Source organism: Vespa velutina, chromosome 6, assembly GCF_912470025.1.
Source record: "Vespa velutina chromosome 6, iVesVel2.1, whole genome shotgun sequence".
Classification (NCBI taxonomy): Eukaryota; Metazoa; Arthropoda; class Insecta; order Hymenoptera; family Vespidae; genus Vespa; species Vespa velutina.
In genome coordinates, this window is record NC_062193.1 from 6,241,214 (window position 1) to 6,255,060 (window position 13,847).

At 34.4% G+C, this 13,847-nt stretch overlaps 1 protein-coding gene across 1 annotated transcript in view; it reads right to left on the reverse strand.

Annotated features, from left to right (window-relative positions):
* Nucleotides 1–13,249, reverse strand: part of LOC124949825 (Kv channel-interacting protein 4-like) — a 36,603-nt gene extending 23,354 nt beyond the window's left edge. Inside the window, exons 1-4 of the mRNA XM_047495552.1 lie at nt 13,221–13,249; nt 10,676–10,971; nt 9,813–10,142; nt 1,274–1,462 (exon numbers count right to left, since the gene is read on the reverse strand). Of these exons, the coding sequence (XP_047351508.1) occupies nt 1,274–1,462; nt 9,813–10,142; nt 10,676–10,971; nt 13,221–13,249 (844 nt within the window). The remainder of the gene's footprint in view (nt 1–1,273; nt 1,463–9,812; nt 10,143–10,675; nt 10,972–13,220) is intronic.
* Between the last annotated feature and the right edge of the window lie 598 nt (nt 13,250–13,847).

A 13,847-nucleotide genomic window follows, 5' to 3' on the forward strand; every position in this document is an offset into this window, starting at 1 on the left:
GCGCATAAATGACGTAAAACATCGTTAAGAATTTGATTGCGCGTGTTACGAATAAATAAAGGCTGATTAGATCTAGCAAGGTTATTCAAGAGAAAGTGGAAGAGCCTTTTAGCAAGATAAATTTTACTTTGGCTTGAACGAAAAGCTTGTGACTTAAAAACCCATTCTGTTGCCTTAACCGATCGAAGGAACGAATAAACAAGGAATACAAGCCGCTGTTAGAACTACCTTACTTTATTCTTTCCTTTTTCCTTTGGCTCCGAGTATACCACGAATATTCAGGCACGCGCTTTAGGAAACAACGTAGACGCTTTTCCTTCCGTAAATAATGCATAGTATCCGCTCGGAATGAAGGAAGGCAAAAGGATGAGAAGAGCCCTGTTGGTCCCTATTTTCAAGCGAGTTTTCCTTTTACCGAAAACCTCCACTTGACTCGGCTAACCTCGAATCGACCCTAATGAAATTATTTTTCTTAACTATGCCAAGGGATAAAAAAAGAATTGTAAATTGAATATAAAATGTCTGAAAAATATTGTCCGTGTTCTCTTGATATCAACGACGTTAAAACAAATTACGCAATACCTTTTAATTCGACTATCTGAAATACGCTAATCAAAAAAGAAAAAAAGAAAAAAAAGAAAAAAGAAAAATAATCCTATTAAATAAGTTACGGCATTAGATGACAGAATAATTTTATATGTTTATATTGCTAAATTGTTGTTTTTAACGGAGATCATATATGCAATGTACGTGTACGTGTGCGTATATGTATACGTATATTAATAAATAAAATATAAAATTTAATGTAAATTTGTAAAAGAACATGTTTTATATATATATATATATATATATATATATATATATATATATATATAATACGAATTTACTTATCTAATATAAATTAGGAATAGAAGGAACGATGTTTATAGAGCTGAGTATGCCGACGAACTAAAATAGATATACGTTATTGTTTACAGTCATAGCTCATTGTTATGTTGAATAGGTCAAACTCATGATCGATACGTAACAATAATATTATAACAACAATGGAATAATAATGGACCAATAAGAGATTAGTTTAAAATGAACATTTAGAATGGACCAATTAAGAGATTAATTTGAAATGAACGTGTTTAGAATGAACGTATTTAAATTGATGCGAATACGTACGTTCGTAAAGTTGGTACATTTTTTAACGATTTATCGCGACAAAGACGATTAACTTTAAGTTGAGTTAAGTAAAATGGAAAGCCGTAGGAAAGTGGAAACTCACCTCCTTGAGGAAAGAATTGCGAGTAGATGCACTTGAAAGTTTCCTCTCTGACGACTCCCGTGGGGCATTCGGCCTTGAAGCCACGATATATCCTCTTGAGTTCGGCCTCTGTGAATCTTGTCGCTCGACAGAGACTTGCCAAAGAGTCCGGCCTGTATCTTGGCGTTTGCTCTTCTTCGTATTCTGAGTCTGTGAACGTAAAGCGAACGAGTTTCTTGACGAGTTTCAGACATTGGGAACGAATGAGAAAGAGAAAAAGAGATAAAAAATACATACGAAAAGAGAGTGAGTGAGAGAGAGAGAGAGAGAGAGAGAGAGAGGAAGAGAAAAGGAAAAGAGAAATAAATATAAAGAGTGGAAAGAGTAGAGTAGAGTAGAGAGATAGAGAGAAACCAAAGAGTCCTATCAAGGGAAGACCCACGAATCTCTCTCGTATAATCGAGTCTAAAACTAAACATAGAAGGTAGTCTGTAATACGTAGAAATTCTCTAATTAACTAATCACAGAGAGTTAAAGTGCAGCAGTAGTGCAAAGGGAAACCCTGCCTTCGGACGTTTGCCATAACGTCTGCTTGTCCTTGTGATAAAATCGCGATTTCACACGTTTACGCTCGCGTTACGACAAGCTTGGATTAACGTTCATGCGTGGTGCACTAATGAGCCATGTGAAACACGTTTCGAATATAATATGCAGTAATGTCTGAGTCGTGTGTTTCATGTAGATACAGAGTGTATTTATGTGCGTGTGTGCGTGCGTGTGTATGTGTATGTATAAGAGAGAGAGAGAGAGAGAGAATGATTAACACATTATATAGATCTGTTATATAGGTCAGCCAATTTCTGTCTAACTTTATTTTCTAATTTGAAATTTCGTAATGATACTTGATAACAATAGCGAATTTTCTAAATGTAATTGTAACATTTAAACGAACTTCGTTCGAAATGACGTTGTCGTGTCGTTAACGTGTTAACAAATTAATATGAAAAATTTTTACGTTACTGTAAACACGTGTAGATGAATTTTTTTTTTTCTCTTCCTTTTTTTTTTTTCTTTTTTTTTTTTTTTTTTCTTCATTAAGAAAAAGAAATTTATGAAAAGATTTGCGAAAAAAATTTTCCAATTTTAATTCGTGACAATGTAAGATTCGTCGTTATTTTCTCGCTCGTGAAATATTTCTCTATGAAGAATTTTGAGAGTTGATTCTACGAGAAGAAATAAGCGACAATTCCTAAAGTTCGATGTCAGAGATGAAAGATATTTTCCTCATATCGTTGGCGTCTTATTTCCCCGGAGGTATCCCTTTTTCTGTTTCGTCGACATGTCGAAACATCGAAGTTACGAACTGTAATATAGGTGGGCACGTAGTCGAAGAAGACTCATACGAAAGAAGTAACACGTTTATTGATGCGAAGAAAGAAAGAATGATAGAAAGAAAGAAAGAAAGAAAGAAAGAAAGAAAGAAAGAAAGATGAAAGAGTTAACGAGATAAAAGAGATAAAGAACAAGTGGATAAGTTCTTCCTATCTTTTTAAGAAACTCCTTCGACAAAACTTTTCCCACGATTATTGTAATTCGATTAAATCGAGACTCGCAATATTGCACGAGCTTTTGTTCACTCTTGAATAGTATTCTCTTCGTGTCCGGGATGCTAACCACGAAATTCAGACGGCTGCGATCGTTCTGAAAAGGAACGAGAGAGAGAGAGAGAGAGAGAGAGAGATAGAGAGAGAGAGAGAGAGAGAGAGAGAGAGAGAGAGAGAGAAAGTTCGGCGTAGATGCTTCTCGTTTGCCCTTTGAAATATCTAGCAAGTTTATGAGTTTACAAAATGAAGAAACTGTCATACTTGATAGTTATGTTATTAGGAATGTCAAAAGTCAAAAGGATTTTGTGCTTTTGCACTAAGAACAACCATAAGTATATAAGAAAATTTCTTTGTGTTAGGTTAACAGATCTTCTTAGAAACTTTTCATGAACTATAAGAAATTTGTGTTCTTCCTTTCCTTAACTTACACGTTGGTCTTCGGTTTTACTTTTTGCATTATGATAGCGATGAAAAACTTTTGTTGAACTTTGAAGATCCCACGACAATTTCAACGTTACATTTTCGTATTTTTTTTTGTTTCTTTGTTTTTTTCTTTTGTTCCTTTTATTTATTTATTTTTTTTTTTTTTCTTTTTTTTTTCCTTCTTTCTTTCTTTCTCCATACAAAGGAAGAAAAATCGATTTCCCTATGGAGAAATGCTTTGGGGGAATAGAATGAAAAAAATGAAAGAGATACCAAAGAAGATTTAAAGCTTGAGATTTTATGGATATCAAGTTTATCGATGTCCTGTTATTTATACGTTTAGTAATGAAGAGACCAGATGTTACACAGTAACACTGAGGACAGATGTGAGTTTTGAATACATTTCGAAATAATGGCGACGAGAAACTGAAATTATACCTTGAATCTAAATAACGTTCGCGAGATTGAATTTCTAATTGAACTTGAAGTTCCCTAGAAAAGTACTGCGGTAGTTGCATCCGTTAATTATCTTAACCCCTTTCTATCCAATTCTTTGTTATCTCTCTTTTCTCTCTCTCTCTCTCTCTCTCTCTCTCTCTCTCTCTCTATCGTTTTCAAACCACAGATTTGGTCCGTTTCAATTTCACAGTATCGAACGAAAATTGATTTGAACCGAACGAGTACTTTCGGACGATACGAAGGATTAAAAAAGAAATTATATATATATATATATATATATATATATATATATATATATATATATATAAAGGACAAAAAAATGGAGCAAATTTTCTAAGAAATCTTTAAAAGAAGAACACTAGAATGTTTCGGTAAGATTGAAAAATTGAAACTAGGAATGCGAAGTGTAGAAAGACGAAGATGATAGTGGTAGTGATGATGATGATGATGATGCTGATGATGATGATGGTGGTGGTGGTGGTGGTTGAGGGAAAAGTATAAGATTATGAACGTGTTTGGAATTCGACGAAAAGTAGTCGGTAATTTTTACACGAAAAATTTCACATTGAAGTCGGTACGCTTTGCTAAACTCCGTGACTTATTTCCCTCTTTCTCTCTCTTTCTTTTTCTCTCTCTCTCTCTCTCTCTCTCTTTTTCTTTTTTTCTCCTTCTTCTTTCTTTTTTTTCTTTTTTTCCCTTAGCGAGCGAACAAGCGAACGAACGAACGAACGAACGAGCGAGCGATCGTACGAACGTACGTACTTACGTATTACTAATACAAAAAGCGAAAATTTCATCGCGAATCGCGATAGATCAGAGATCTTCCAATATTCCTTGTCAGCTATATCACGAACTCGGTCAAGCATACATATATACATATAGATATGTGAATGGAGATTTGTTTTATGTGAAACGTTCTTACGTCATTTTCCTTTGGCAATAAATAATCCGTTTCTGCATGGTAAAGATTTCCATATGGTATTCGAGACGAATGGCTGATACGATATCATCCATTTTTCCCTATCCAACGATTTTTAACGTTTTCATCGTTATTGAAACAAAATCGTAGGGAAACGGATCTGAAATGTGTGCACCCTATTCGTATCAGTTTAAAGGAGTAAGTCAGCGATAATTTGAAATCGATATATATATATATATATATATATGTGTGGGATAACTTGGGTATTTTTATATTTTTATCATCGAACATATTGGAAAACATTGAGAATGGTATTGTATATCGGTGCTATGTTCCCCCCCGGAAGGGAGGGAGGGGAGGGGGCCGGGAGACGGGCTAGGGGATGGGCATGGGCGGAAACGGGGTTGGGGATTGGGGAAACTAAAGGGAGAAAAAAATTACGTGAGATTTGAGAAGTGAAAAGCATTCGAACGAACGGAGAAACTTAAGTAGATGATAGGTAGAGACGAAAGAGGTTAAATTGGGGTAGGGGGGGAGGGACAGAGGGGAGGAGGGGAGAGAGCCAATGCTCATTTATATTCGAGATTCGTTCTTTCTCAAAGGAGATTCGAAAAAGGTCGACGGGTGTTCCCAATGGACGCGCCTTTTCTTCTCATCGTTGGACGAATGGTACTTTATGTTTTTCTTTCCCTTTCCCTTTTGTCTCTCTCTCTCTCTCTCTCTCTCTCTCTCTCTCTTTTTCTTTACGAATGTCAGATACAAGAGAGAAGATAAGTATGTCATTGCGAAGGAATATTCGCGTTGACGGAAGAACCCACGGAAATCTGACAAAAACATTTCGTAGATATTTTCTGAGTCTTGCAGTTGATATGGATACGATAGCCCCGATGCATTTGCTTTGTCCGGAATCATGCGTCTTTGTGAAAAGGATGAGTTAAATCCACGCGGGCTAAAGCTTCCTTGCTTTAGATATATGTACGTATATGTACATATATATGTATATGTTACAACGAGGATGAGAACGAAGACGATGTCGTGAACGAACGAATTTCGAGATAAACGAGCGTGCGACTGACGTTCTTTGATTTTACGAATTTTACGTGTAAAATAGCTTCGTCCTAGTTGAGACCGAGATCTATTATAATGGTCTTTGATGAAAATCGATCGGAAGGTACTTTCCACTTTTTCTTATTTTTTCCTCCTTCTTTCTTTCTTTCTTTCTTTCTTTCTTTCTTTCTATTTTTTTTTTCGTTGAAACTCTTCGATATTAAAATTGAAAATAATATTGAGTATGTAGTGTAAATTAATTACTTTTGGCATAACATGTTACTCGTAGATGAGTAGATATATGTATGTGTGTGTGCATATATATATATATATATATATATATATATATACGAGGGGATGTAACGTTTTATGAATAAAATAATGTAAACGTGTATGTAGAGATTTTAATCGATATATTTCTACGTGATTTGATTTATATTTTCAATCGAAAATCTGATAAATAAATATTGATAATTGACGTTTCAAAATAAACGTCAATCGATTAATGAGAATATTCACGTAACGACAAATATTTTAATCGATTTATCTATCTCCGAATTAATCGTTGAGTTATGTCGTCGTTGTATCAAAGTTTCATCGTTCGATTAAAATCACCTGTTATTACTTATTAAAGGACCGGCTGGCTGATCAACGAGCGACTATAACTACTAGTTACATCCGAGATAATCCTTATCGTGCGATCTACGAGAAAGAGAGAGAGAGAGATAGAGAGATAAATCGTTATATCTCCTTATCTTTATTTTATGAAACGCGTCACGTTCTTATCACGAATTATTTATCGATAGTCTTACGTTCTCAAGTAACAACATTGTCGTCGTCGAATAATTTTCATTTTTATGCGAAGGAAAAAAAAAGAAAAAAAAAAAAGAAAAAAGAAAAATTCACGGGCACCGTCGATCGAATCGATGTTGATTCTTCTTTACGTACGATAGGATATCGTTAAAAAATTTGTTCGCTTTTTAATACTTCTCCTCTTTCTCCTCCTCCTCCTCCTCCTCCTCCTCCTCTTCCTATTCTTTTTTTCTACTCTCGTAACTCGTATATTTTATTTTTCAAAATAACTTCCTAGCGGGGCATCAGTGCGTATCGGTGGCGTAACGGGAAACTGCATGGAATATTTTATTTAACGAATCGTCGGCATGCCAGTGTGAATTAAATTTGTTCGACGATATCTCTTTTCTGGAAACGGGACAATGACGCCACGTTACGCGTTCGCTTTCGCGAGTTTTGCTGTTTTCTCTCTATCTCTCTATATATATATATCTCTCTCTCTCTTTCTTTGATAGATCGAACGCATGCGAAAACGAGAATGAAAAATGTGTGGAACGTCGGTCTATTGTCGGCTTGTTTCGGTATGTACAATCTGCCGCATTTCACTTTCTCTCTCTCTCTCTCTCTCTCTCTCTCTCTCTCTCTCTCTGTCTCTCTCTCTCTCTCTCTTTCTCTCTCTTCCTCTCTCATTTGTTCGAAAGCGTTAGCGGTTAAAACGATGTCTCGCGTCGGACGCAGCTGTTCGGAAACGTTGTCGAAAAATCGCTTGGTGTTCATTCGACGAATAGCGTCGATACATGTTCGCTCCTCCTACTCGTTCCTGGAAACGAGCACGAAAATACAATGATAATAGACTTCGAATAATCGATCGCATAATAACGAAGACCAAGGAATAAGTTGGTCCTTTTGATAACGAGTAAATATCGATCGATTTATCTATATTCATGCGAAAACTAGTTCTATTCTTTTTTTCTTTTTTTTTTTTTCATACCTTCGACCTTTATTATTCTTTTTTCTTTTTTTTTTTTTAACCTCAGAGTTTCGTTTGGCTTCGAAAAAAAAAAATTTAAATAAAACAGAGAGAAAGAGAGAGAGAGAGAGAGAGAGAGAGAGAGAGAGAGAGAGAGAGAGAGAGAGAGAGAGAGAGAGAGGAAAAGCCTCTTCACATTTTAACGATGACGTATCGGTGATATATTCGAGAGCGATAAGGGAAAAGTAATTACGTTGCTCTCTCTTTCTCTCTCTCTCTCTGTCTCTCTCTCTCTTTCTTTCTCTCTTTACGGACTAGGAATAAATTATATCGAGGTTTGATCGTTATCCCATGACAAATACTCTAATAATGATAATAATATAGATATCTTTCTCACATCGTGGTCAAAGATTAAACCAACTTCCGACAGAGAAGCATCATTATTTTTTTTTTTTTTTTTTTTTTTTTTTTTTTTTTTTTTTTTTTTTTTTTTTTTTTTTTGGAACGAACGAGATATCAGTGCTATCTATATACGCGTTTTTATACGCATTTGGAACTAATGATGATAAACGATGGATGAGGGAATAGATGAAGTGAGAGAGAAAGCGCGAACATTACATGAAATATTTTTCGATGATACATACGTATCATATGTTCGTACAATATTATTTTATTTTATTGCAAATATATTATTATTTATCTATTTATCTATCTATCTATATATATACGATAAAATCGTAATATGGAAAATTATTGCATATTAATGGTATATAGCAATCTCGTTGTCACGCGCGTCTACATAATTATTATAACATTGCTTTATTATTTGTATTCGTTTAACGCTTGACTATTATATTCTCGTTAAAACAAATTACAAGTTAAATAATATCCGATGCGAAGAATCTTCGTTAATACATTAAATTTGAATGATTTGATGAAAATCCAAAAGGATGGAACGCTTTATTGCTACGATCATTTATCGAACATGATAAAAATGTTATAATTCGGATGAGAAATCGATTGTTAAATATTAAATATATGGTATTGTAAATTTATATTTTATCGATTATATCACATTGAAGGATCAGATTATAGATATGTAAGTATGTAAATATAAAAAAAAAAAAAAAAAAAAAATAACCATGAAAGAGACTGAATATGATTAACATGGTCCAATAATAATCGGAGATACAGATGCACGCGAGCTTAATAATGGAGTATTGTTTTCCGGCACGATGAGCCACGTATATGACGTTATCAGTTTGAAAATATTTCTTTCATAAATCGGCGAGCTAAAATGTAATTTAGGGACGAAACCGCCCGTACCATTTATATGAATTTTCATGAAACCCGTTCGCGACCCAGAAGACCCGGACGTCGAGATAGAATATGCAGCAAACTTCTCTCTCTCTCTCTCTCTCTCTCTCTCTCTCTCTCTCTCTTTCATCTCTTTTCTCTCTTTCTCCCTCTTCCATCCTACCGTTCTTCCTCTCTGGAGAATTGCATTGAAAAGATTCTTTCTGCTAACGCACGCGAGCCAATATCGAGCTCTATTTATCGCTTTCTACTAGTACCATTTCCCCCTTCCCCCACTACAGTTTGTAGAAATATCGAAAATGTGTATAAAAAAAAAAAAAAAAAAAAAAAAAAAAAATTGGAGAAAAGAAAAAAAAAAAGACGAAAAATGAATTTGTTCCCGTTAATCCTTTAACTTCAATTATCTTAGACGTGGAAAAATCTTTTGTTAAATCTCCTAAGACGTTATTTAAATATCATTTAAATGAATTTCGAGAAAATTTATCGTAGAAAGTTTCAAAGAAGCTTTCGTAAAGGACAGGATCTTATGTGCTCGTAACGACGATGTAACATTGGTAGATGTAACATTGCAAAAATGATGTCAAAGTACAACGTGTAGTGGGTTAAAGTATCATACAATATGAATGCTTCGATTTAACACGTGAGTAGCCTACATAAAGAGTGTTGACCAAACTGTTAAGAATTGACCCATGGGAATTGTAAGAGTATTATCAGATATAGGAACTATGTGTGTTCCCTTTACATGTTCGAACGGATATGTACTTTGAAGAGTAGTTTAGCCGCAAGAGACCTTATCAATTGGCGTTAAGACGTTGAGAATCGAGCAGTTAAGATAGGGAATAATTTATGTCGTGTTTCCGAAACATCCTACGGAAATATCCAACTTCAAAATATCTTACTTGATATAGGTAAGAGAAAGAGAGAAAGAGAGAGGGAAATAGAGAATGAGAGAGAGAGAGAGAGAGAGAGAGAGAGAGAGAGAGAGAGAGAGAGAGAGAGGAATGAATGAAGGATCAGAATCGATCGTACCTAAAGCAAACTTAACACCAGTCCAGGCTTGTCGTACGTAGTTGATTAACCTCCTATAGAGAGGTCTAGGTGGTCTTTTAGTTGAAGTTCCTTCTTCTTCGTCTCCGGTACCCTCTGAATCCAAAGTTCCCGGTGGTGGTCCGACGCCAGTTAAGGTGCCAGCTTGATTCCTTTCTCCTAAAATGTTCACGACCTCCCGTAGTCCGGGCCCGACGCCCTGCAGTCCTTGAGGATAGTTTGCGGGGGCGACGCCGGAACCAAGTAGGTTCGCGCCGCCCCCGCGACCTCTCCCGCGTCCACGAGTTCCACGGCCCCAGGCGGCTCCGCTGCCTTCGACGATTAAAAATCCAATTGATTAAAAAAAGATTCACACATTTTTTAATTAATATATTTATATCTCTTTCGATCAGAGAACAACTATTATTATTTCTTTAATTCTCTGATTGTTTCATCTTTGTCTATTACATGCACACGTACAAAAATGTCTTTTGAATTAAAATGTTTCTTATCGATTTATTCTCCGTTAATTAAAATCTAACATCAAGGATTATCTAATATCGCAAAGGGTTAAGATCATTATTATTTTTTGTTCGTTTCTTTACATTTACTATTTCCTATTTGGTCCCATCGAAATGATTAATTTGAAATCTTGCGGTTTTCTTTGCTTTTCTTTTTTTTTTTTATAATCATATATAATTTCTTTGGAAATTTTGTACATTTCTATGTTGAAAGAATACACGTATAATAATTTCGTTTAAATAATTAAACGTATATAATGATTGATTAATTAATTTAATCGTCAATTCATGAAATTAAAAATAATATTTTAATATCATTTATGAATTTAACTCGATTTTATTTACCTTGTCGTTTCTTATAGGAGGGAAGACCCACGACCGGGCCGCAACCCCCCGCGCTCCCCGCGACAGAGGAGCTGATGGTGGCAAGGCAGGGGGCACCCCGGCCGCCACCCCCACGACGTTCCAATTCACGGCTCCTGCAACCACCCCCGCCCCCGCCGCCACCGCCACCCCCGGCGGACAACACCACGACGGACCCAGGAGGACGTTTCCACCCTCTTTTTCGCGCGGGGCCCCTTCTTCGAGAGGAGGGCGCCGCTAATTTCCGTCCTTGGAATCGCACGCTTGTCCCTCCTGACCTTTTAATCAAACGATAAAAATACAATGATCTAATCTTAAAGCTTATTTTATATTGTTTCTATTTTTTCTTTTTTTTTTTTTTCCATTATTTCCCCAATAAATTTTAATTATTATTTTATTATTTACACATAAGCATGCTTATGTGTTCATAGATGAATGATTATTAATGTATATATATATATATATTTTTTTTTCTTTTTTTTTTTTTTTTTTTTTTTTTTTTTTTTTTTTTTTTTTTTGATAGTCCGTCTATATCAATAAAATTAATTCTTTCTTTTTGTACCGATTTACTGACGTTGGAAGGAAATAAATTTTTTTTGATAATGATTGTCCATTAATGATTATGGTTTTGTTTTATACCGTTGGCAATAGAGATTGTTATTTTCATATCTAATTGTACATGAATTCTCGTAGATCGGATTCTATTTAGCGACTAATGTTTCTGAAGTATAGGCAATGAACACGTTTAGTATGTACCACAAAATGTGGTTAACGTGGGTTCCTTGTGCGAGGAGAACAATCGACAATGAATATTCTCGTGAAATTGAGCATAATAACGAGAAATTAAATATCATTAATCTTTATCTTTATGTTTCGATAATTTCTATTCTATTTCATAATTCTCAATGCATTTTGTTTTTACGTAAACGATCTTATTCTTTCTCTCTCTCTCTCTCTCTTTTTTTCTACCATTCTATGCATTTTTCGTAACGATAGCGAATGGACCTTCTCGGTCGTATGCACTTTCGAATTTCGTAGAAAATCCTTTGGGAATTTGCCTCTCTACGTCTCTATTCTACGATAAAAACTTCTCATCGATTCGAATAGATCGATAAACATCTATTGTTTCCATTTCGAATCCTTTGACTATTTCTTTCTTTTTTTCATGATTGTAAGAATTTAAATAAAAAAAAAAAAAAAAAAAAAGCGTCGCGAAATAAAATTTGAAATTAAAAGGAAAAGAAGAAGAAAAGGAAAAAAAAAAAAAAAGAAAAAACAAACAACTTACCCTTTTTTTGTTTAAATCCGTTTCGAATATCCTTCAATAGCGAGTCATTCGATACGATCGTCAAAATAAATTTTCACGTAGAAAAATATTCGTAAATTCACGATTTATTTCTACGTCGAGATAATATCCATCGATCGGGATGATTTAATTCAGACGTTTATATTTCTTGATATATCCACGCAATGTGTCGAACTTTTCCATTCAAGATATAAACCTATACGGTCTCGTAGAGTTGAACATTTCTGCTCGCTGGTTTGGTAGTTCGGTTAATGTTTCGTTCTCTGTAATATCTGAAATAGAAAACGCAGTGTTAATTTTGAGGTAAGTTTACGTAGAAAACTCGACCAGTTTCAGAAAGTTTCTGAACTGTTTCATTTATTTCCCTCCCCCTCCTATCCCCCTCCCTTTTTTCTTTTTCTTTTTCCTTTTATTTTCCATTTTCTTTTTCTTCTTTTCGTTTTTTTTTTTTTTTTTTTTTTTTTTTTTTTTTTGAAAAAGATTAAAATGTTAGAGCACGAAGAAGGAAGCGAAACTCGTAAGTAACTTTTACCTTAACTACAGATTACTCTCTTCATTATATATAATTCTCGAACGTAATTCCCTTAGTCCCGTTAGGTGGTACCAAAAGATTGAAGAAAAAAAGGAAAACTAAATAGAAAAAAAAAAGAAAAGAGAAAAGAAAAAAGAAATATTTTCGTATTTATCAAGAACTTTTACTTTTTCAACGTCTGCTCGTAAGAAGAAATTCGATGGGAGCGAATAAATAACAGTGAGAAAGCAAAACAAAGAGATATATAATCAGGAATAATATTATCCTTTATATTTTTATATAAAATATCCTTTTTAATTGGGTAATCTAGTCGAGATCTACTATATATTTAATGTTCTAATAAAAAATAAAAAAAAAAAAAAATAAAAAGAAATAAAGAAAAAAGAAAAATCAATAGGTAAAGTAAATCGACGAATGATATATCCCTTCCTCTCTCTCTCTCTCTCTCTCTCTCTCTTTCTCTCTATCTATTTATCTTTCTCTCTTATAGCGTTTCTCTTTCTTCCTGTACCTATTGTGTTCGTATGAACAAGTATTATAACGCACGCACTTAGAACACGCATTAACTATGGTAGACTCGAAATGGGCAGGAACAATCGGGCAGCTAATCAAGGACTACAAGCGTGTCCCAGTGCGGCAAGCGTGTCACGAAGGCTTAACCAAGCGACCGCATAGCCCCAAGGACTAACAGGAAGTCCGAGAGTTCGAGGTGTACCATGGTGACTCTCCTTTGTCCTTCGAGACAACGATAAAGCATCATTTACTGTTATCTCATAGTTAGTACGATCATCTTTCAAATGTGTATGTATATATATATATATATATAAGTCATAAATTGGAATTATTTCAAAATAAACATATTTATTACACATAAAATTAAACATTATTTATATATAAAGATTATTTTAAAAGATGTAAATAAGACGACGACGATAAAGAAGAAAAAAAAAAAAAAGCGAGAGAAAGAGAGAAAAAAGAGATGCAAAATAAAGGAGAAAAAATTGAATATATCTTATATTACGTTGATATATGCATGTTAAATAAGTATAATCTGTGGCGAAGTCATCGAGCCAAAATGAAAATCGTGGAAGAGAGAGAGAGAGAGAGAGAGAGAGAGAGAGAGAGAGAGATTCGTCGTGCACGACTGCGTTGAAATTTTTAAGAGTCACAGAGACGAATATAATTATTTACCGTGACTGACGTTCTTTCGTTATTATTTCTATTCTTATCTGAACATCGCGATAAGTAATAAAAATAATTTATTATTTTTAAATAATAACAACGTCGTATATATTAACATTTTAATCTTAACAGAT